Genomic DNA, 24,347 nt, shown 5'->3' with positions numbered 1-24,347 from the left:
GGGCAAATAACACTTTAAATATAATGAGTCTTCGTATTATAAAGACATATTATAATTAACATCAATTCTCCCAATAATTTCATCTTTTATATTGATATAATATATATTTCCCCGACACGCGAATCCTACCTACGATTCTAAGCACCTATTACATTAGATAAACCTCGATTAAGTGTATATTATGATACAAGTCTGGCGTTAATTTTTATTCGAGAACAAAATGTATTTTTAAACTAATTTATGTATCAACCTAGCTATAGAAATATTCTTTAAAAATAATTTTAGAAACATATCTATCATATCATAAATTAAAATATGTTTTATATGTAGACATGGAAAAACTAATGGACGTCCATCAATATAGTTTGTTGTAAAAATTAAATAAATCGTGAAAACCTATTAAACTCAAACTCAAACTCAACTCCCTGAAGTATTTAATTTTTAATTTTATATTTTTATAGTAAAACAAGTATTTTTATTGAATGCAAACAAAAAAAATTTAGAGAAAAAAATTGCTTTTTTATCCTGATAAAAATATGTAAAAAAATGAATTTTAAGAATAACTTGTCCGTAATGCACGCAATTTTGTATATCTTCACATAAAATTGAGGTTATTTTTAGTTTTTTTTTTTTTTTTTAACATGAGTGTGCTTAACCCAAACCCATCAAAGCCATGAGTACAACCCAATACAAAATAGCCCAAGCTTGTCATACCATAGACCAAACTTATTAACATTTATCAAGGAAGACTTGACCCCAACCAGGTAATCATTACAGCCCCAAAACACAAGCCCATGCCTATTTGTTGTATGAAAAGGGATAGAAAATGAGAGGTTTAGCCTTATATGACCTCCTGCCATTACAACTATTACAACCTTATAAAAGGGAATGCACAAGGTGACGTGCAAACAGACAAGCACGGGTCACACTTTTCTCTGTAGAGAAAGGAAACAGGGAGCGAGGTTCGCTTTTCTCGACACAAGAGGTATAGGGCGGGTTTCTTGTTTTAGCAGCAGATTATATGCATAAAAAAAATGAGAGGAAACGAGGCTGCCTTGCCTTCATTACATGTTAAGAGAAACAAGCACCAAGACCCATAACATGCATGTGATTAACGAAGAGGCAGTAGCCATAAGAGGGTGTGAAAGGGATGGAGTAAAAGAGGTTATTATACTTGTGGTAGCACTGATAAATCGATGTCCTTTTGTCTTGAGGGGTCACTTGGATTCCTTCCTTTGCCCAAAAAGCTAAGAGCTTCGTGAATATACAACCTGCAATAGCCAAAGCTGCTTTCTGTGCTTTTGTTTTATAGTTGGATGTACAGTTCCCCACAAAAGGTTGGCTTTAACAATAATGGAAAGGCTGAATTATGGCCCGGAAAAGATGTTGATTGAGTGTGTGTGTGTGTGTGTGTGGAAAGGCTGAATTATGGCCCGGAAAAGATGTTGATTGAGTGTGTGTGTGTGTGTGTGTGTGTGTGTGTGTTCGGCTTGAAATTTGAAGCGGATTACGTTTCTTGCATTATATGCTATCAAGAGAATCAATTAAGATCATAAATTAAAGTCCAGGGATCACATGAGAGTCGGCTGTTCCTGTTTTGCCTAGAAATTCTGCAGATTCATGAACAAAATGATGTCTTTTTGTTTGGATTTTCAAAACTTGTTTGTCGTTAAAAAAATGCATCATTTCACTTAATGTGAAACAATGTCATTTCGGTCTCGAATTAGAAATAGGTTTTTCCAATTAAAATCATGCCAAACTTGAGAAAGTTCATCACAGAAAAAGCTTCAAATTTGTCATATAGTGAATATAATTTCATTGTTATGGTAGGTTAGGATCTATAGAATCATAGTGATTTTGTATGTAAGAATTATATCATGATTAGATCCGATAATACATAAAATGATATGTATAATTCAATCAAGAAAATAAATTTACTTCAAAAAATTTTGGATAAAAAATTCAAGGTTGAAATTGCTGGTATGAAAAAGTTCATAGTTAATAAAATTTTAGATTTTAAGATAATTGACTCCAAGATTGTTATGGGTCAAGTTCAAGTGTTTCAACGTACCTTGCGTTATATCTACGCTAAAGATGTATTTATAAGTGAATACTTTTAAATGACTATAATTATTAAGAAATTATTATCATCTTAGAAAAAATTCAAAAATTATCTTAAGCATAATAGCAAGAAAATGTGAGTTAAAGACCTATATTGAGGCTAGAGGTAGAAGAGGACAATAAGTTATCCAAATGAAGAGCCAACTTTTCTGATATAGTCCTCAAAGCAAACTTTATGAAACAAGTGGTAAAGTTCCTAAATAAAATGCTTAATAAGAAAGGGAAAAGTATTGTCAAAACATTTAATAGCAAGCGTTTTATTTGCAACAAGATAAGGAATCCATCCAAGGGTTACCGAATTAGAGCTCAACAAATTAATACAAGAAATGATATAATTATTAAAGTTAATATCAACGAGGTTGATCACCTCGCTAGTAAAATTTAAAAAATGAATATTTTTATTGTTATTTATAAAGTTAACCTGATTAAAAATCTTGTATGGTAGTAGGTTAACACTAATGCAACTAAACATATATGCAACAAGACAATGTACCCAACCAATGATTACATAAATAAAGTTCAACAAAGTAATCCAAGAAATGGTATGATTATTGAAGCCAGTGTCAAAGAGGTTAATCACTTTGTTGATAAAGTTTTTAAAATGAACATGTTAATTTTTGGTCTATACTATTGTCTATATTATTATGTTTTCTGGTTCACCTCGGTCACCAACACAACAATTAATACATGACTATTATAACGATGAATAATAATAATAATAATAATAATAATAATGCCTATTCTTTTTGTCTGCTTAAGACTTGTGATATGTAGCATGGAAGGTTAAATTATGAGAATTATAATTATATATAAAAATTAATAAATCTTAATTTATTACCTAGTGTGATTTTTTAGAAAAATCATAACTGTGAGGTTTGTTTAGACTCAAAATTCATAAGAACTTTTTTTTCATTCAATTGAAAAAAGTAATGAACCTCTAAGTTTAATTCACTTGGATATTTGTGATTTAAAGTTTATGCAAACTAAGACGACGTTTAGTTACTGTCCTGGAATAGAAAGGATGAAGATAATAAGACAAAAATATGTTTGACTGAATAGTTAAAGATAGAGACATAAAAATACATTTATCTATGAGATAATTTTAGAGTGAATTTCTATACTTTCAAAACAAAAGATACAAAGAAGACATGACTTAAAAGACAATATTTATTTTTTTTATTTCTAAAATATCATTGTAAAAAACTCTCAATTCCAAAAGTGTCCAACTAAAACATGTAAGAATAAAAATAATTTTTATAATAGTTTTAAAACTCAACTTGGAAGTCGATCCGAGACAAGGTCCAGGTCACGGGTCATAAGAGTTGACCCGAGTTAATATAAAAATAAAAGTGAATATTATTATAGTTTTAAAACCTAACTTGAAGGTTAACCCGGGACAAGACCCAATTCATAGATCAGGTTGATTGTTGGCTATGGTTAAAATAAGAATAAAAATAATTATTATTATAGTTTTAAAACTCGACTTAGAATTTGATCAAGAAAAAAGCCCACGGCCAGCAAGGTCAAATCAGGTTGACTATGTCAATGTAAATTCTCACTATCAATTATATTCTTCTCATGGATTTTACTTCCACATTGGCATAAATTGCAGCATTTTATTGTAGTTCATTCACTGTCATTTCAGTGCCAAAATCATAAAATCAAAACGCTCTACTCCCATGATTTTATTTGATTTACTTCTTAAGAATGAAACCTGCTCTTATGCAATTTACACATGCCTTAATATATTTTTTTTCAGCAGCGTTTTATTTATTTATTTATTTATTTTCTCAATAAAATAGGAGGAAGTTAGGCTTGCCTTAAATTTATGTTCGGACATGTTGCATGCTCAACATTTACAAACATTTTTTAAGAATGAAAAACTAGCCAACAACATTAAAAACCAACCGTAAACTACTCAGATTTATGTTTGATAACATGACATAGGTTCTATTTGAATTGAAAAATCAGAATCATTCAATTTTTTTTGAAAAAACATGAAATTTAATACTTTTTTTCTTAATTCAAATGTAATTTAAAAACCATCTTCAAATACAGTAAAAACACCTTAACAATACAACTCTAAATAAACAGTAGAATAACTTGGTGATTTTAAATGTTTTTTCTTCCTTGAGTATGCCACCATACCTTGTGTTGCCCCCTAGAGGGATCACACACACAGTGGCGGAGGTAAGGGGGGCTGGCAGGGGTCCCAGTCCCTGCAAGAAAAATTTTCTCCAGCCCCTTTCTTGAAATAAAGTCTCAGAAAGAAAATCCCCCTTGTAACATTATTTAATTTGACCCCCCTTGATTTTTTTTTTGCTCCGCCTCTGCACACACACAGAGAAGTGTGGCTTATTTTGTCTTTGATGGTAAGTATAGTCTACTCTACTATGATAATCGTTAATAATCTTTTTAATATTGTTAAATTTGTTTTCTCAAGATTTTTTTTTTGATAATATTAGTGGTGTTGTAATTGGAGTTTTGATATGCTTCCACAGTCCTTTTTTTCTCTCTCTAATCTCTCCTCATTATTATTTATGAAGAAAAAGGAGAAAAAAAGAAGATCATAAAGGCATACCAAAGCTTTAATTACGATACTAGTACTATTAAAAAGATATCGATAAGACGAATCCAACAATACCAAGAAAAATAATCAATTGTGATTGGAGTGGGTCACACTGGTCACCGTAGGCAAATGAGCCACTTGTCATCTATGAGCAACAAGTGTAGCTTATTCCGATCACCGTATATGATATTTCTTGGTATAGTTGTACTCATTTTATCGAGATCTTTTTTATAATACTACTAGTTTTATAATCAGAGTTTCAATATATTTATGATATTTTTTTCTTTAATTTTTTTTCACTCTCCTTTTTCTTCTCTCTTCTTCATAATTTGTACAATTCATTTTGAAATAGCAACAAGGTTGACTGTTGTATTTCCCATGACATGTAACAACGTACCAAGAAGCAAATTGTGATTTGTTTCAGTGAGGAAAAAATAATGAGAAAAAAGATCAAGGGACTAGCTGAGAGACAGAGGGGGTTAATTAATAAAAAGAAACCCAACCCAACCGAGCTGACACTGTTAAATTTAGTATTGATTGGCTGTTAGGAATACAATAGCTTGTATTTTTAGGTATTTTTTTTTAAAAAAATTTGCTTTGAAAAAGCATTGATAATTTTTTTATAAATTTTTTATAATTTTAATATGATAATGTTAAAAATTAAAAAATATTTTTTTATTATATTTTAAAAAATATTATAAATCACACTACCAAACATCATGGGTTAAGTTGCGTTGATAGAGGGAGATGAACAAACCACAGGTCCTACCAATAAAATACAAATTGTACCGAGGTCCAAGTTCCTGTGTTTCGAGCTCTCCTTTTGCTGAAAAGACAATTATACCATTCATGAAAGGGACAGCATCGCGCTTTCCTCGCACAAATTGGTCTTTTCAAAATATGCTGGATTCATTTAATTACAGGGTTTCTTATTGTATCTTATCCACTATTTTTGCTTATTGGTAAGTTTTTTTTAAAAAAAAAAATAGCAAAATTAATATTCTAAAAGAAATATTAATTTTTTAAAAAAAAATATATATTTTTAAAAATGAAAGCTACCACTCCCAAAGGAAAGGATATTAAATTTAACATATATATATATATCTTGGTAAAAAACTGTTAATACACTGTCGGCTCTTTCACTTTCACGCTCGAAAATCCTGTTGGGTTGGGTTGTCTTTCTCTTTATTAATTAACCCCCCCTGTCTCAGCTCGTTCCCTGATCTCGTTCCCTGTATTTTTTTTCCTCACTGAAACTGCTCAGGGGCAAAAAATAAAAAAAATGGATAGACGTCGCAGGAAGCAAGCCAAGACAACAACTCATTGCTCTGATCAAGGTGAGCTTCCTACGCTTTAATTATACTTGTTATGGTGTTTCAAATCCAAAGAGTTTCTTTCCTTCCTCTTTTTGCTGCTTCAACCAAGCAATAATTCCCTTTGTGGATTCTCTTTTACCTTCTCAAAGATTAAGATCGTTTTCTTCTTTTCCCTCCTACGTACGTTTCGTGTTTAACTTTTTTTGTTTGAGTTCTCGATCCCTTGTCTCCCCCTTTCTTGCGAGGCCAATAGTTTCTCTTTACAGTTTCTCGTTTTCTTTCTAGCTACTTCACAGCTCTTTCTGTGTGATGATTTGGTAGAGGTAAGCAGCATTGAATGGGAATTCATCAACATGTCAGAACAAGAAGAAGATCTCATTTACAGAATGTATAAGCTGGTCGGAGACAGGTAAAGCATCCTTTTTAAGAGTGTATATCAAGAAACTTACCCTCTCTTTCTCGCAATGCAAACCGGAAAGTTCTTCTTCTTCTTCAATTAATCGATGGGCCCTGTGTGGCGTGTGTGATGGATCCGATCCAGTCATAGTTTAAATTTCTATTTATATAATGTAAACATGGTCTAAAAATGGGTCTCATTTGATGATCCGTCCTTCTGAAAATTATCATTTCTACTTCTCTCTGAAGATTAAAAAAAAATTGGAAAAGAAAGGAAATTGTTTTTTAAGGGCGAGCACTGTGAGATAATGCCTTAGGAATTTCTCAAAGACAATTTAAAAATTACCTATATATTAAGAGGAATAATACTACATGCATATCATCCTTCTTTATGTGATGTAGTAGGATTTTCACAATGATTCGATTTGGAGGTATATTTAAGGTTTATTTTTTTTTATGTTTTTCTAAATAAAAAAAACTTTAAAAAATAATCGTTATTATATTCTGAAACACGAACCACAAAAGAAACCAAGTAAAAGAATTTTTAGGTTGGCTAGCTGCTGCTTTGGGTGCATGTGTTCACAGAAAAAGAAAGAAGAGTATTATTCTCCGTTTTGTAAGATTAATCGGAATTCTCTTATTCATGATTTATTACAGGTGGGCTTTGATCGCAGGTCGAATTCCAGGCCGCAAAGCTGAGGAAATAGAGAGATATTGGATTATGAGACACTGTGAAGGGTTTGCCAGTCGACGAAAGGAACAAAAAAGAGATGTAATTCCTAATACCTCTTAATTAGGTTGTATCAATTTGTTTGGAAATGTACCTGTGCCTCTCTCTCTCTCTCTCTCTCTCTCTCTCTCTCTCTCATGTTCTTTTCTGCCATTATTGGACTTCTTATGCAGTGTGTCATAGTGACAGTGATCGTGATTTCCCTCGCCTATCGGCCCTAATTTTGATTATGAACATTTGAACAGCTATTCCATGATTGTACCCAAAATCATATGAAGGAAAACGCAAGCTGTTCCCCAAAATTTAAGATCGAGGATTTTTTTTATATAATTTCACAATAAAGAAATATAAATTTCTTGTCCATTTGTTGATGTCTTTCTGTTCTGTAGAGGGCGGGGAAGGTGAGGAACCAAATCTCCTGCCTCGCCAAAAATATTCTCATTTTGGGTTTCGGACTTTCCTTCTTCCTTTAAAACATAAAGTATTAAACTAAATTTAATTTTTTAAATATAATAATAAAGTAAACATGATTTACTTGTTGAAAAAATACAGACGAAAAATATAAATATTCTTGTCAAGAACTCGATCATTTATCCTTGAAAGTAGAATGTTATTGAAAAAATATGCTTGTTTATTCCAATTACTAATGATAGCCCCTAGCCGAAGCTCGAACTGTCATGATTAATTTTGAATAAAAAAAATTAATTCTGATGCTTTGTATTAAATAAAAATTTTTTAGGACTTTAGACTTTTAGGTATAAAACATAACAAATTAAAAAAAAAAATCAATTTAAAAACCTAGATACAGGCTAAGCAAGCACGTATTACTTAAATCTAGCTACTTGGTCTACGACTTTTTCTCTCTAAAATTTATGGTGATTTATAAGGTTAATTTTAATTCTTTAGTTTTTTATTATATAAGTTATAAGAAAATTTTATAATTTTTTGATGTAAAAGTGAAGTTTTTGGATTTGTAAAAACAAGTCAATTAAAAATTATTTTGTTATTCATTCATAATTAATTTTAAATGTTTTAATATTTTATATTAAAGTATTCATGTTAGAAAATAATTTTTAACAAAATCTTAACTCAAATGATGAGTGGACTCCACAATAAAATTGATCTTAAATGTATTTATTAAATGTGTTTCTAAACCAACTGTTCTAACATTCTAATTCACATTTTGTTAATCTTAAAAACGTTTCAAAACATTAACACATTGCTATAATCTCCTAAAAGCGCATCCAAATCATAAATCTTGACGCGATCAGTGTTAAGAGTAAGGTTGTCAATTCCATTCCGTTTCGTCCAGAATGGCCGAAACGTTCCATACCAATTCAAAAAACGGAACAAAACGGAATAAATTTCATCTCATTTTAAATCTCGGTCCGTTCCGGATTTTTCGGCTAAATTTCACCCGGAACGTTCTGGTTTCATTCCACATGTTCCGTTCCGCTCTTGAAAAGCCGTTGAATCAAATTGAACCTTGTTTAATTTAATTAATTAAACCATCCAATTATAAAAAAACTCTTTTTCATTACTATTTTCAATAACAATGATATTAATAATAATATTGAAAATTATTATTACTATTTTCATTAACAATGATATTAATTTTTTAAAATTAGATTTATCACTAATATATATGGTTTATATTCATGTTGTTTTTTTCATGTTTATACTTTGTAGGAATTTGAGCAAAACAAGGGATGCTTTAGATTCCATTAGCCTTGATAACATTGACCTAACTTTATATTTAAAATATTTGTGTTAAAACATTTTACTTTCATAAGATTTTAATATTTTGTTTAAGTTGAATTACTTTAAGTTAAAGATCTATTTAATCTTGACTATTTAGAAATATTTTAAATTTTAAAATTATATTTGTTTGGCATTGTGTTTGTATTGCATAATTTATAATTAATTTATCTTGAATTTGAATTATGTTTATTGAATATATATATATATGAACAGTACAACCCCGAAACGGCATGCCGAAACACTCCGAAACTGAAACATTCCATTCCAATTGAAAAAACGAAACACCTACCGAAACGGAATTGACAACCTTGATTAAGAGGATTGGGCAATTATTCAATTGGATTAAATGCATTTTTAAATTAAAATTAGATTGATTACTGTTGAAGCTTATTTTGCTTCTATTGCTGATTGAATATATATATATATATATATATATATATATATATATATATATATATATATATATATATATATATATATATGCTGTAATGTTGTAACCATGTAGGCGGATGATAATATATTCTTAATTTATGTAACTTGATTTCTAATAAATTTATTATTGAATGATTAAATTAATTGAATAAAAAAACTCAAATTATTTTAGATTAACCTGTCAAATTCACTACTTGGATTATGAGATCAGGATAATCCAATTGAAACAAATTAAAAAATCTATTTTGCAATCAATATTTCAGTGTTGAAAAATAAAATTGAAAGAAAATTAATTAAAAAACAACTTGAGATAACACAGGTTGACTTACTAAACTCGTAATTTTAGTCATGAGATAGAAATAATCCTCTAAAAAGCAAATCGAAACAAATCACGAAACCTAATTTTCAATCAACCTAATATTAAATGATAAAATTTTAAAAAATTAACTAGAAAAATAAAAAATAGCTTAACTCGTCAAATCTTAGATAATAATCATGAGATTAGTAACCTCATAAAAAATAAAATGAAAAAAATTATGAATTTTAGTTTTTAATAAATATAATATGAAAAAATTAAATTGAAAGTAAAAAGAAAAAAAAGAAAAAGAAAAGGAAGGAAAAAAAACATAGTTTTTAATTTTTTAAGAAAAGTACAATGATTTCCCCTCTTATTTCCAGGTTTTTGTTTATTATAATTTAATTCCTTTAAGTACAAGTTACTCCTGTTGACTTTTAGAAACATAATTCACTTGAGTGTTCAATTCTTTTTTAAAAAGTCCAAAGGAAATAATCGACTAGAGACTTCAAAATTTATTTTTATTTTTATTTTTATTTTTTATTGTAAAGACCATAATGCCCCTCTCAAACTTAAGATTCCAGAACTCAAACAATTCCCATATAACAGCATGAAAACCAAAACAACATTAAATCAAATTTGAAACTAAGAACATCAGCATTAAGATCTTAAAATCCCTTTGCCATACTTCCCATCAAGAAGTACCCCACCAACGCAAAATATCATATGGGCATCAAATTCCTTCCAACCTCCATTGTTGGAGTGGTTGAGGGCTACGTGTACATGGTTGCGTCACTCTTTCTTTTCTCTGGTACTCAGTCTTCATCTTTTCCAATGTTTTTTTTTAATTTTTTTTATTTTCCGTATTTATATATTTAAAAATATGGTTGCGGTTACTTTTCAAAGTGTTTTTTCACTCAGAAATGTATTAAAATAATATTTTTTATTTTTTAAAAATTATTTTTGACATCAGCGTATTAAAATGATATAAAAACACAAAAAAAAATATTAATTTAAAGCAAAGAAAAAAATAAAAAAATTTTAAATTTTTTCAAAAACGCTTTTGAAATGCAAAAACAAACAAGAACCAAATATACACTATGATTACATTTTACATGATCAATATCTTGTGGGTTTTATTAGAGAAAGCCGATGGAAGGTAATATAATGAGTTTATTGTTAATATTTTACATGATAGAGAAGGTGTCAATCCAAATAAAAAAAAGAATATGGATTTTTCATATAAAGGATCAATAATTCAGAAGGTGTTCATATAAATTCGTCTTTTTTCAAAGTTATATTTAAAATCTTGTGGGTGATTAAACTTGTGTCATCTCAATTTCTTAGGATCATCACGATAGATTGATTAATAAGAAATTGTTTGTATTTGCGTTTCTAAAATATTTTTGAAAAATTTTGATTTTATTTTTGTTTTTTTCTTTACTTCAAATTATTATTTTTTTTGATGTCTTCAGATGATTTTGATGTGCTGATGTCAAAAATAATTATTAAAAAATAAAAAAAATTACTCTAATATATTTTTTAAGTAAAAAACACTTTAAAAAGCAACCGCCTCCTAAATTCTTAGCGGGACAAGAGTAAGATGATCTTCTTAATGAAGAAAAAAAAAGAGATAAAGGGATCACGTTGAAAGATTCCAAGAATAGAGGGACAGAAATTCTCCTCCTTGTAGCGGCGGCCAAAACTGAACATGATAGATATGAACCACACGTCATTATATATTTGTCTTCGAGCCCAAAAACAAAATAGATCCATATCCGCAGTCCTTGGTGATGGTGCTGTGCCAGCTAAAGGAATGTACGGCAAGCAGAATGCCCGTGTAGCTTTGAGATTGCGTCAAAAGTAACTGCTCGACTCTCTCTCTCTCTGGTGTGAGATGCCAAACGAAGAGCTAAAAAATATATATTATTTTAGCACTTGAATTTTTTTATAGGCTTCAATAATAGTGCTAAACAAAGTGTTATTTTATTATTCTTTTATAAAAATATTAGTTTTACTTGTCTTGCAAAAATGCTAAAACACCATTTATTGCAATAATTTTTTTATCACTAGTTTTTTATTTTTTATATATTTTTTAAATTATTTTAATTTTATAACTCATGTAATGAATTTGACAAAAATATATATCGATGAACCATTGAAGAATGAATACAACTGCTAGGACAGAAGGTTTGAGAAAGTGTATTTTTCTTGTTGGATATAGAAAAACTACCAGCCCATAAGTCTGAAGCCCAAGAGCCCATCCAAAAAAGGACTGTTACGAGATCGACGACCATCCCTTTCAGGTCCATTTATTACAGTGATCAGCTCATTGTCTCCTTAGCAGCAGCTAGTTATATGGCCCCCAGCACATTCTATTCATAAATCAATAATTTTTTATATGAATTTAATTAAATAAATCAACAATCCTTTGTAATAATAAAAACAAAAAAAATCATAGACAATAATTAAAACTAAATAAAAATATTAAAAAGATGGATATGCATAAAGATACATGATCTTGGAATATAAACAATAAACCTGATTGTGTTTGATATCTTTGTTTCTTGAAATTATTTTTTTATTGAAGCAAGTTACACTAATTTGTTTTGAAATGCAAAAAAAATAAAATCACTCATGGTGAATAATTAATAAATAAATTAAGAAAGTTATTAAATTCAACTAGAGGTGGTGGTGGTATTAATATCAAGATGGTTGTTAAAATAGTTGGATAATATTATAAATAAAATATTATTTATAAAATTTTATAAGCTGAAATTTTTTTTAAGTAAATAAATTAAGTTTGAAAGTTGACAAAAATATATATTTTATATTAATTAATTTTTCTGTAAAATATTTTGTGAAAAACAAATAAAAAAATATTTTCCAGTAAATTATTTTACACAAAATAAATAGACCCTTGGATTCAATTTTTTGTCCAGGAAATTTTTACTGACTTTGATGTCTAATATCGAATGATAATTTCAGGGGCTTCTTCGTATATAGATGGTGGTCCAGTGGCAAGAGCTTGGGACCAAGAGGTTTGCTCTCTCTGTGGTCTCAAGTTCGAGCCCTGTGATTGATCATATGATGACCACTGGAGGCTTATATGGTCGTTAACTTCAGGACCCGTGGGATTAGTTGAGGTGCACGAAAGCTGGCCCGGACACCCACGTTAAACTAAAAAAAAAAAAAAAAGACCTCTTGCCACACGTGTAACTATTTGGAACCGTGTTGTCTGTCCAATCCAGGGATGAATATTTCACTTCCCACGTAGTACTGATTTCTAAAAAAAATCACCCCAAAATTCCTAAGAACAAGCTTTTACCGAATAGAGTAGCTAAGGCTTTTATTTAGAAAATATTATTCGTAAACAAGCATCTTATATTGCCTTTCTGCACAACAACCTAGCGACCAAATTCTAATTAAAAAAATTTAGCTGAATAATATTATTTTAAAAAATAGTATATTATAATTTTTATCGCTATTCTCATCATGAAATAATTATCATGCTTCGAATGAAAGGCATTTAAGAAATGTTTAGGAGTGTATTATCATTTGTGTGATTCATAATATTTTTTATTTATAAATATATTAAAATAATATATTTTTTTTAAAAAAGTACTTTTAATATTATAATATCAAAATAATTTAAAAATATAAAAAAATTAAATTTTTTATAAAAATAATTTCAACCCCGATGTTATACCTTACTAAACATCCCACATGCAACAACCTAACCCAATAATCCATAGTATTATACATGAAGTGGTTTTTAAATATTTAACGGTTTAATAATGATTGTTTTTTTAAAAAATTTATTTTAAAATATTTTAAAATAATTTTTTTATTTTTAAAAATTTATTTTTAATATTAACTTATCAAAATAATTTAAAATAAAAAAAATTCAAACGTTTTTTAAAAAAACTTTCACTGCACAAAAACATACAGAAGGTTTTTCATCACGTAACGATGACACCAGAGTGAGAGAGATTGAGAGAGAGAGAGAGAGAGATACTGTACAGTTTCCCTTTTTATCTGTAACAAGTAACAAGCAGACAAGGGATTCTACGGCATCCATCTGTCTTGGCATCCACTACTCATATAAAACACCCACAGCAGCACCGCTCACCACAACCATCTTCTTAAACAGCTGCAGCCTTCACGCCAGTGTTAGCCGCCAGAAAAACCCACTCAACCTCTCCTCCATCCCAATCAATCCGAAAACAAAACGACAGCCCCAAAACCGACCCATCAACCAGCCACCAAAGTTAACCCAATCCTTCTCAACACAGAAAAACCAAAGCTGTAGCAATCACCAAAGAAGAAGAAAACAAATTGAGAAATAAAGAAAAGTAAACGGTGAAGAGGAGAAGAAGATAATCAAATAAAACTGACTGTTGTTGTGATTTTTTTTTTGTCTTTTCAGGTTACTGTGAACTTTACCATCCGTATAAACATGAAGAGAAGGAGGAGATCTACACTATTGGGAACTGGAATAATAAAAAGACAGCAATTGAAATTTAATTGGCGTGATATCAATTAAAATTTTATATTAAATATCACGGGTATGAAACGTTAGTTACCAATTTTTTTTTATTGTGGTGTTAATTCATCTATTATTTTAAATTTATGTAGTGGCTGCCAAATTTACCCAACAAAATGCATATAATGTCCAGTTTACCCTTTAAGAGAGTTTCGTGCATGATATTATTTAAGGGACTAGCAGATTGGCCGCGATGCTAATAATTTTTATTTTAAATATAAAAAAAATATATAAAATATAAGTTTAAGTGATGAATAGAAAAAAAATTAAAATTAAAAATATTTGGCGGCCCAACCAAACCTTTTAGCATTGGGTTCAGCTGCCCAGCCATACCCAATTGCCCAGCCATACCCAATTGTCTTAGAGACAAAAAAATAAATTTTATATCAAAGAACCAATTCAATTCAATAACAGGAGTAGCTATTTCAAACCTCTCAAGTAAATTAAGAACAACTCCTACATTCAAAGCTCTCTTCTTACCATTAGTAAGAACTTGTTTTAGTTGCATATCTTAAGGAATTTGAACAACAACTTCAGATATAGTATTAGAAAGTATCGCTTGTGGAACCTCAATACCCACGGGCTTATTAGCTAAATGACAATTGGCGCATACAATACGACTAGTTGCTTCGCATGGATTTTCATAACCCTGCTATGCGAAAATAGGATAGTGAGACTCCAAACTATGTTTTATATTATTTTCAAATACACACTTTAAGTGAAAATCTTTTGAGCTTAAAACTTGTGCAGACCCACACTACATTATACTTAATTTTTATCAAATAAAATGAGAGTGATGAGATTTGAACACATGACTGCTTCTTCAGCAAGACTCTGATACCATGTCAAATAATCGTTTCAACCCGATGAGTAATGGTTTTTACAAATTGACCCCATTTAAAAGACAACACATGAAAGTCATAACCCAACATGAGATTATGTCTTTCTCGGCGCCCAACTCTAAGTTGGGAAGGGGCATGATCGCGCCCAACCCCCCGTTGGGTAAGGGCATGTCCGCGCCCAACCCCATGTTGGGGGAGGGCTCATTCGCGCCCAATCCCATGTTGGGCTTGGGCATGTCCGCGCCCAACCCCACGTTAGGTGAGGGCTCGTCCGCTCCCAATCCCGTGTTGGGTTGGGGCGCATCCACTCCCAACCCCCTGTTGGGCGAGGACACGTCCGCGCCCAATCCCGTGTTTGGTTTGGGCGCGTCCGCGCCCAACCCCGTGATGGGTTAAGGACGCAACCACACCCAGCTCTATGTTGGGCAGTAGCACGGTAGTTCCTAACCATTCTTGGGTACAGTCAAGAGCTGAACCTGATTCCTCCTGGGCTCAGGGAGTGAATTAAGCCTAATGTCCCTCAGATTGGGTACGTGATTGAAGGGTCATTCTACATTGAACCTCTCATACCCTGAGCATGGGTTAATAATTATGATACCCATTATAATCTCGTTAAATACGAACAAGCAGTCCATACTTACATTAATTAGATGTGATGGTACGAGCAGTAAGATAACATTATCTTAATCATACAAAACTACTTTTCTACCCCTCATACGTTACATGAGGTAGTTCAAATCAGGTTATATAAAAGAAGATTAAAAAAAGATTGATTCTCAGCTTCTTCTCCTGACCTTTAGACTTTCTTTTCCAACCTTTTCTATACGTTTATAAAAGCTCTTTAATATTTTCATTAATGTTGTTCTTTACATAAATATTCCTAGTACTAACTTGATCTTCGGAGGGTCCTCCATCAACATTCCCAAGGGACTTTGTGCAGGTATTTATCCCAGAAAAGTTTTTATATCCCCTAAGGGAGAGATTTGCCCAAGGAAAAGCCTATGTGGTCTTGAAGTAGAGGCCATTGAATTCACCATAAATGATGTATGAGAATTTTTAGGAATAATTCATCCCAGAATATTCCTTGTGATTTTTATAACCTCGTTACAACCCAATAACTCAAGTTGTTAAGAAAGACTCCAAGATATAATTTATATTATTCTCACAAATTTTATCTATTAAAGAAACACAAAGTTTTTTATTTTATAATATATATGTCATTTCTATCCATATACCGATTCAAATCCATCCTTGTGGACCCGTAAATTGGAGTGGAGGAACGTCTTGTGTCCTTAACGATCCCACTCATGAACCACACATTTCTAAGAGGAAAGGAGCGTTTTCATGGCCCTTAATTCCCAGATAACAGAAGCTTTGAGTCCTGCTTTTAATGGAGGCATGGATCTGGTTAATTGGATAATACCGCTATTATGATTTAAGTACTTGACAATTATTAGGTTCTAATCACTGGGGCGGTGAAAGACTAGAGTACTGAATATTATATGCTTGGTTTTTTCGTTTCCTTTTCTTTTTTTAGCGAAATTGTTATTTGAAAATGCTGGAAATTGGAATCATGTCGCAAGAGACTAGCAATGGATCCACGCGGAGATTTAGAAATAAAAGGGCTTCACTCCCTGCCCAGGGCCTAAACTTTTCTACTTCAAATAGTAGCTTGCATAAAATACCCAACTGATAATTGTTTAATTAACAATTAATATTTTTTATTTTATAATTTAATTAATTTGTTTCAGTAATGAATAGATCAAAACATGTTTGTATAATTGAATTTGATCGTACTCTATGTGTCCAAGGTGATGCAAGACCAAAATACCTCAATGCTAATTATTTGGGTTTTGGGATTGAGAAAAAATAATAATATTATTTTTTAAAGTGTTTTTTATTTAAAATAATATTTTTTATTTTATAATATTTAGAGGTGGCTGAGATATTTTGATTCAAGTTTTAACGAGTCAATTATTAATGCGAACAGACTCTATTGCAGAGACGCATCCACATTCCACGCGACCCACGTTTTGAATATATACTGAGTCACTGACCACTTGAACCCATCATTTTCCAATTCAAGGTTATGGACCCGGCCTCCTGACACGGTTCTTACTCTTTTTTCTTTTTTCTTTTTAATGTCTTTTACTTTTTAAGGCAATATTGCAACACATCATGGAATAACTTTAAATTATTGAATAAAAGCTTCTTTGATAGTGTAATAATGTTTATTTTTTAAAAAAATTATATAAATATATTAAATTAATATCTTTTTTATAAAAATCTATTTTTAATATCAGTATATCAAAACGATCTGAAAATATCAATTTTACACTTTTAAAATATAAAAACAAACAACCACACAAGTTAAGAAGTAAATTGAAAACCTACAAAATAAAAATCTTTCATGCAAATAGGCATAACTACAAGACCCAACTTGGCTCGGGATTAGTATCACAGGTTCATCTGAGCTTTTAATTAAAAAACAACTAAAATAATATTATTTTAATTTAAAAAAATAAAATGATATCATTTGGGTAAAAAAAAAATAGTTCGATATAAAACCTGATCTGTGTCAAATTTCAAGTTGACAAGTCACCATGTTAACCCAATAAACCAGACTTCGAGTCAGCAGGTTATCACTTTGATTGTCGAGCTGAGCCGAGTTTTATAACTATACAAATAAACTCAATTTTTATATTTGTGATTTTCATTTATTTCATGAAAAAAATTGTAATGTATTTTTACACTTTTTAAGTATTTAATGAAATTATATTTTTTGATAAAAAATTTTATTTGGCTTCAAACCACTTTCCAATATTATCCTTCATTTTATTTTAATAGAATTAGGATAGTGGAGGTTTTGATAACTTGAGTTCAATTTTGGATGCACGTATACGATTTTTTTTAATTATTTACACCAAATAATAATTTATAGATTTTTTAATAGCTCACATTATTAAAACCTTACGGTAGAGTATTATTAGCTATAAAAAATAAGGAAGAATATCATTATTTGTTTTTTAAAAAACTTAGACTTATTTTTAGAAAATTAATTTCAAAGAGTTAACTTCAAAATAGAAGCTTCAAATCCATTAATTCCCAGTTAAATGTCATCTTAAAAGCATAATTATTAAACCTAGTGACAAGTTGACTGAAAAAACTTGGAATTGGAAGCTATTTTTTTTATTATTAATGTGGGTATGCGGGTCAGTTTGTGTGTATTTTGATTAATTTCACGAGCCCTGAAGTTAACGACTATGTAAACCTCTAGTAGTCCTGAGGTTTGTGAGATTCGAATTGGTGATCTCTACGGAGTAAATCTATTATTTAACTAATTGAGTTACACCTCTCAGGGTTAATTCAAAGCTAATCTTGATTGGATTGCTGGTTGAATTAATTAAGATTTTGGTCCAATAAAAAACTCAATTGAGGGTTTTTAAAGATTAAGGTGACCTAGCTAAATTCATTCCAAACTCGATCGGGTTAACTATAGATAAAAAAAAAACTCTTTTTATATGCAAGAACTCAATATATCAATTTAACCAAATTCTACCATCAAAAAGTAAAGGAGCTTGTATTTTTTTTTAATTATAAATTGTGGTTATTGTCATGTGGATATTTAAAACTTTAAGTTTAGTTTGTGTTTTAAATATTTAAATTATGTTTGTTAATTTGAACTTTTAAGTTTCGAAATTGTTGTTTGTTTTTTGGATTAGTTAAAAATTATGTTAAAATTGAGGTTAGAAGTTGTGTTAAAATTGAGATATGTTTAAATTTAGCATACTAGATTATTAATTTCTAATGCAGTATATTATTGACCAACGACCAACTTGATCTGGGGTTTAGGGTTTGCTTAAAGATCGACCCAATAATTTAATTTAATGATCTAAGACTCCTTTTAAATTAATAATCAAATGGAGTCTCACAACTATATTTAAAAGAAAGGAAAGAGGAAGTGGTAAATTGACTGTAAATAAGTTTCTTTCCTAATTTTATCTTTTATTCTTAATGAATTCTTTATCATCGGAAAATAAACTTCACCAAGTAACATAACATCATTATTCGAATATATTTTTGTCATTTGGATGGAGACCTTTTATTTTATTTTTTATTTGATTTAACATCCATTTTATTATGTTATGATATTAATAGATTTTTTTTAATTGATACCCTCTGTTTTTTTTTTTAATACTCGAACTATGATCAGGGCCCCTTTTATTAGGTTTAAGCCAATATTAGTGATGATACCACCATCAAATGAAATTTTTAATCAATACGAGTTCATTTTTACCAATTTTAAACCCATCCATCACCGGAATGGATTATTTTAAGATTTAAAATTTAAAATTGAAAACTAGAAACTTAATTTTTTAAGTTTGATTTGATTTTAAAAATGATTTTTTGATATCAATATTGTTTGAGATGTTGAAAAGATTATTTTAGTGGTTTTTTTGAGTTGATTTTGCGATGACTAGATCGTTGATTTACGCTACGCTGCGGGCTGGATCAATTTTTCTTTTAACGTAAAAAGATATTCAACCATTGCTAATGTGTTTTCTAATAGTAAAAAAATATATATGGAGGTTGATGTTACTTGATGTCCCTGTTTGACTTGACAGATTTAAATATAATCCAAATAACCAGTAAAAACATAATTTAACCTAAATAAAAAAGAATTTAAGATGATTATTTTTATTAAATACTGAGACGACTACATATTAGATCAACCCGGGTCAACTTTGATTAACTTGCCAAATTTATATAAGGCAATTCAAAACAAATTATGAAGTTCAATTCTTAAGCAACCCAATATTGAATAATGAATTTGAAAAAAAAAAGATAAAAAAAACCTGAGTCAACTTGAGTTAATAAGTCAAATTCAAGACTCGAGTCATGAGATCGAGGTAACCCCTTAAAAAAGTAAATCAAAATAAATTATGGTGTCCAATTACACAATCAACCTAATATTGATGGATGGAATTAAAAAAAATCAATTAAAAAAGACACAAAAAATAACTGGATAATTAATCCAGGTTAAACCGTTAAACCAATTATTCAAGTCAAGAGACCGGGATGACCTAAAAAAATGACCCGTGACAACCTAGGTTACCCTTCCAAATCCGCGACTCGGATTATAAGACTAGTATAACTCTATATAAAGCAAATTGAAATAAATTATGAAGCATAATTTCCAATTAAACCATTGTTGAACAATGAGATTGAAAAAAGAATCAATAAAATAATAATAAAAAAACGACATGAATTAACCGAGATTAATTCGCAAAACTTGTAATCAGAGTCATGAAATTGAGATAATATAATATAAAGTAAACTGAGATAAATTATAATCCTAATTCCGAATCATTCTAATTTAAATAATAAAATTAAAAATAATAATAATTAAAAAAAACTCTAATCAATCTAATTAACCTGTTAGAACACATGTAACGAAACTGAAATAATCACTAAACCAAATGGTTTGGATTAAGAATCTTCATCTAAATGTCTAATAATTCAAGAGCTGTACGAACAAATTTAACTTTTTCATCTAAATGACTGATAATTCAAGAGCTGTACGTACAAATTTAACTTTTTTTTATTCAAATAAAATTATAGAATATCTAAATAACAACAGTTGAAGTTTTAATTAGAGGCGTGGTAAAAAAAATCAAGTAATTGATGGTTTGACTAATAGAAAGTAGACAAGTGTTTTGAACATTCCAGAACAAATTATTTGAGATGAAAGTTATGTTCCATGAGTACATGATATGGCTACAAAGGGTATGATTTGCTATAAATAATGATTTTTTCTTACAACAATATCTTAGTTAAATGAGTACCGCCGGACCAGTTCCACCTGAATAAAATGCTTTTATCCATTTCCGGCCGGTGGATATAATTTCAAGTGATGATCCATCTTCCTGGAAGATTGTGGTCTTGGTTCTATATGGTCGAGTGTCAAGTTCAAAATGGAGTTTTCTTTTTATAATTTGAAGCTGAGAAGTCATGCATTGGCCGGCGGGATCGTGACCTTTTCGTTCTAGAATTCGTGCTTCCTCAGAACATTCCACTGCTGCTATAATGATTGACAAGAAGAATCAAAGAATTATTAAATTTAGGCTACGTAAGTCCACTCGAAATGTTGAAACCGAGGGGAAACAATACAATTTCTCTACGCTTGGTTGATTTATTCAATCGTTCACACCTACACTCCTTTTCAGTCCTGCTTTCGGGGCTGCATCTTAGTAGCTTCATGGAAAGTCCTGCCCCGTAAATTGGTCAGGACTTTCCATTTGTGCAATAATGGAAACTTGGTAAAATTGTTCACATTTGTTTCTTTGAGTATACAAATTTGGGAAGAATTGACATTCGTAGGTTGTGTTTGGGATCACTCCCTCAAATTTTATTTTGTTTTGCTTAAAATAAATATTTTTATATTCTCGTATCAAAATTTGATATGTTAATATTAAAAATAATTTTTTTTAAATAAAATAATTTTATTTTAATGTATTTCTAAATAAAAAATACCTTGAATCGTCATCATTATTACAATTCCAAACATGCCCTTAATCATTATGTGAAATTTTCTACAATAGTTTGACATTTTTAAAATAGATACAAATTTATAAAATAATTTTTTATATTATTTCAAAATATCATTATCTGTCTTTTAATTAAAAAGATTGTTCTGTGTCGTTTTGGATAAAATGGGCTCATATAGCTAGTATTGAATTTTATTTTTTAAAATAAAAATCGATTATATATTTATAAGATAATATAAAAATATGAATAAGATAAAAAAAATAATAAGTACAATTATATAAAATGCTTATAGTAGAATTTCGAGTCAAAAGACAAGACAATATGGCAGAAAGTTGGTATCAAATATTGAATTTTTTTTTTTTTTTTTTTTTGTCTTTCAAGCTATATTTGACTGTTAATGTTGCAAATGTTTTTAGTGCAACTTGTCTCCTACAATTTCAACAACAATATCTCATACTAGAAAGCTTACTTAATTTCTCTTTCTACAACAACAAAACCTAAAGTTATAGAAAGGAGAGCACAAAAGTAAATAAGACAGAGCATAAATTTTCTATTTATTTTCTTCTTTTTTACTCCCACTTCTACTTTAAAGAATGAATTCCCTCCACCTAAAGGTTAGGGATGTGGAATCAATTAGAATTAATTTCTGATGATTCATTAAGTTAACCAAGGGATATGAAAAGATTCAATGGAGTTGAAATAATTCAAGACTAACGTCCAGAACTAATTCCTAGCCATTCATTGAATTTTGAGGTTGATAAAATTCTCATGAATAATTGTTCACCATCTACTTCTTTATACATGAAAAAACATTATTTTTTTAGCATAAACATGTTTTATAGCACATATATCAACCCACCACTACTTAGAATTGTTGATTAGGTTGGCCTCCGAGACAACTGCAAATAAGATCCTCTCCAATACCTCATTTGAGATGTTCTCAACCTTAGTGGAATAGGCTTAAAATTCCCTTCCTCTCTCATAACTACCTTGTTCAGATCTATTTTTTTCATCTTTGGCTTAATGTCCAATTTTCTTGCTATAAATAAAGAATTTGACATTGAGCTTTTTTTAGCAATCACTTTGTCATTCACGACAAGCATTTTTTTATTTTATTTTTGGGACTTTGTCACCTTTTCAACCATATTTTCCCTAGAATCCATTAAAAAATAAGTTGACTCTTATATTGGACAACTTATTATTCTTTTCTACCCTTAACCTTAAAATAAAAACTTCAACTCCTATATTCTTTTGTTAATATTTAAGGTAATTCTTGAAGTATTTCCAAGATGGTAGAAAATTCTCAATAATAATAGCCATTTGAAAAGATTTATCCATAACTATTTTTTCAACATGAATATCATACAATATGAGTATAAACTCTTGAACTCAGATTATTATAATCCTTGAATCGATTATCTCAAAATCAAGAAATCCATCGATTATGTTTTTTTTTTTTCATAGTGACATTTTCAGCTTTGTACTTCCAATCTAAAACTTCCTATAATGCATTTTCACTGCTAATATAACTATACATATCATAGAGTGTATTATCTAATCCATTCAAGATGTAAATGTTGAACACAAAATCGGTGTGCATCCATAACTTTCATATTAGTGGGATAAAATCTTTGTCCACCAATTTTTTCACATCTTTATTTAAGAACTTCACCAAGTTCAAGGTAGTTAACTAATATATTTTATTTTCATTTTTTAAAGTTCAAACCATTGAACTTTTCAAATTTCTCACCATATATTATAAAAATTAATTGAAGAATTCTCCCTACTAAAGTAGTGCTTGTCATAGTAATATTCGCGGAAGCAACAACAAAATTCTCTTAAGTAGAGTTCATATTTTTCTACTATAATAATAAATTTTGATTATTTTAAGAAATCAACTTATTTAATTAACAAAGCTTTATGCAAGAAAAAAAACTAGACAATTAAGATAAAAAGGATTTAGCTTTAAGATTGTTAAGAATTGTTTTGTAAAAATTAATTATATAATTGCAAGATAATATAAAAATATAATAAAATAAGTAAGTACAAATATATAAAGCACTTGCTTATATAGTAAGCTCTCTCGGATTACCAATATACTCAATGATTTTGTCGCAACGATGTAAAAAAATTATAGCGCATATAAAAAAAATTAATATTAAAAGATAGAACAGAAAACACATTGATTAAAAAAATATTTTTCTCGAGCGAAACTAAAACATATGAAACACGCTACATGCTTTAATGTATTATTTAGTTATTTAGCTGGATAAATATTTTATAGCGCATAAAGCTGGATTATGTGCTAGATGTGTAGTACACGTGGGTCACCATGACGCCCTCGTCATACGTCGATCTGTCCCCCCTCTCATTTCTCTTGCGTTAATTATATAACTCTCTCTTATATCTTTCATCTCTATATGTTCTATTTATAACTTATTTCTTTTGTCAACTTTGAAAAATAGAAAATAAATTGGAGGACTGTTAGTTTTGGTAGTTTATAGTTTCAACAAAGTATAGGAACTAAGTTATAATTAACTCCTTTTTTTTTAATCTTCATATTATATTTACATGAGTTAGTGTAAATGGTCAGTGTGAACCATGAAGCAAGAACGAGACCGCCGAGAATATCCAAACCTCCTTCCGCGTTGTTGCTGAGCACTGAAACAGTATAATAAAAGGGGTGAAAGTCGAGAGTGAGAGTAGTGATTGGTGACTCGATCCGTCTGTGTGTGTGTGTTTGAAATGGTCAGCAATTGAATCTTTCTCTCACACTCTCCTTTCTATCAA

General features: G+C 29.7%; 1 protein-coding gene and 1 long non-coding RNA gene across 3 annotated transcripts; one reads left to right on the top strand and one right to left on the bottom strand.

Annotated features, from left to right (window-relative positions):
* The first annotated feature begins 5,812 nt into the window (after positions 1–5,812).
* On the top strand, positions 5,813–7,495 carry LOC7457390 (transcription factor CPC). Of its 2 annotated transcripts, none has more exons than XM_024594988.2 (4): positions 5,813–6,027; positions 6,292–6,415; positions 7,060–7,174; positions 7,306–7,495. In XM_024594988.2, exons 1-4 carry the CDS (start codon positions 5,973–5,975, stop codon positions 7,351–7,353), a joined length of 342 nt encoding a protein of 113 aa, XP_024450756.1. In that variant the 5' UTR covers positions 5,813–5,972; the 3' UTR covers positions 7,354–7,495. The 2 variants fall into 2 exon arrangements, with proteins under 2 accessions (XP_024450756.1, XP_024450757.1); XM_024594989.2 differs by having other exon boundaries at positions 5,814–6,027; positions 6,328–6,415.
* Positions 7,496–13,526: 6,031 nt separating this feature from the next.
* LOC112326465 (uncharacterized) lies at positions 13,527–14,173 on the bottom strand. The gene is made up of 2 exons (XR_002980034.2): positions 14,067–14,173; positions 13,527–13,926 (listed from the first exon to the last, which is right to left on the bottom strand). It is a non-coding gene; the product is annotated as an uncharacterized LOC112326465 (long non-coding RNA).
* Positions 14,174–24,347: the final 10,174 nt, after the last annotated feature.

This window comes from Populus trichocarpa, chromosome 2 (assembly GCF_000002775.5).
Source record: "Populus trichocarpa isolate Nisqually-1 chromosome 2, P.trichocarpa_v4.1, whole genome shotgun sequence".
NCBI lineage: Eukaryota > Viridiplantae > Streptophyta > Magnoliopsida > Malpighiales > Salicaceae > Populus > Populus trichocarpa.
This window is presented reverse-complemented; position numbering and strand designations above follow the sequence as displayed.

What these genes read in the sequence shown, in the direction of transcription:
- LOC7457390 (XM_024594988.2), top strand. Translation starts at nt 5,973, where the DNA reads ATGGATAGACGTCGCAGGAAGCAAGCCAAGACAACAACTCATTGCTCT. An exon ending in AACTCATTGCTCTGATCAAG is followed by an intron (nt 6,028 to 6,291) that starts GTGAGCTTCCTA and finishes TTTTCTTTCTAG; the next exon opens with CTACTTCACAGCTCTTTCTG. An exon ending in GAAAGGAACAAAAAAGAGAT is followed by an intron (nt 7,175 to 7,305) that starts GTAATTCCTAAT and finishes CTTCTTATGCAG; the next exon opens with TGTGTCATAGTGACAGTGAT.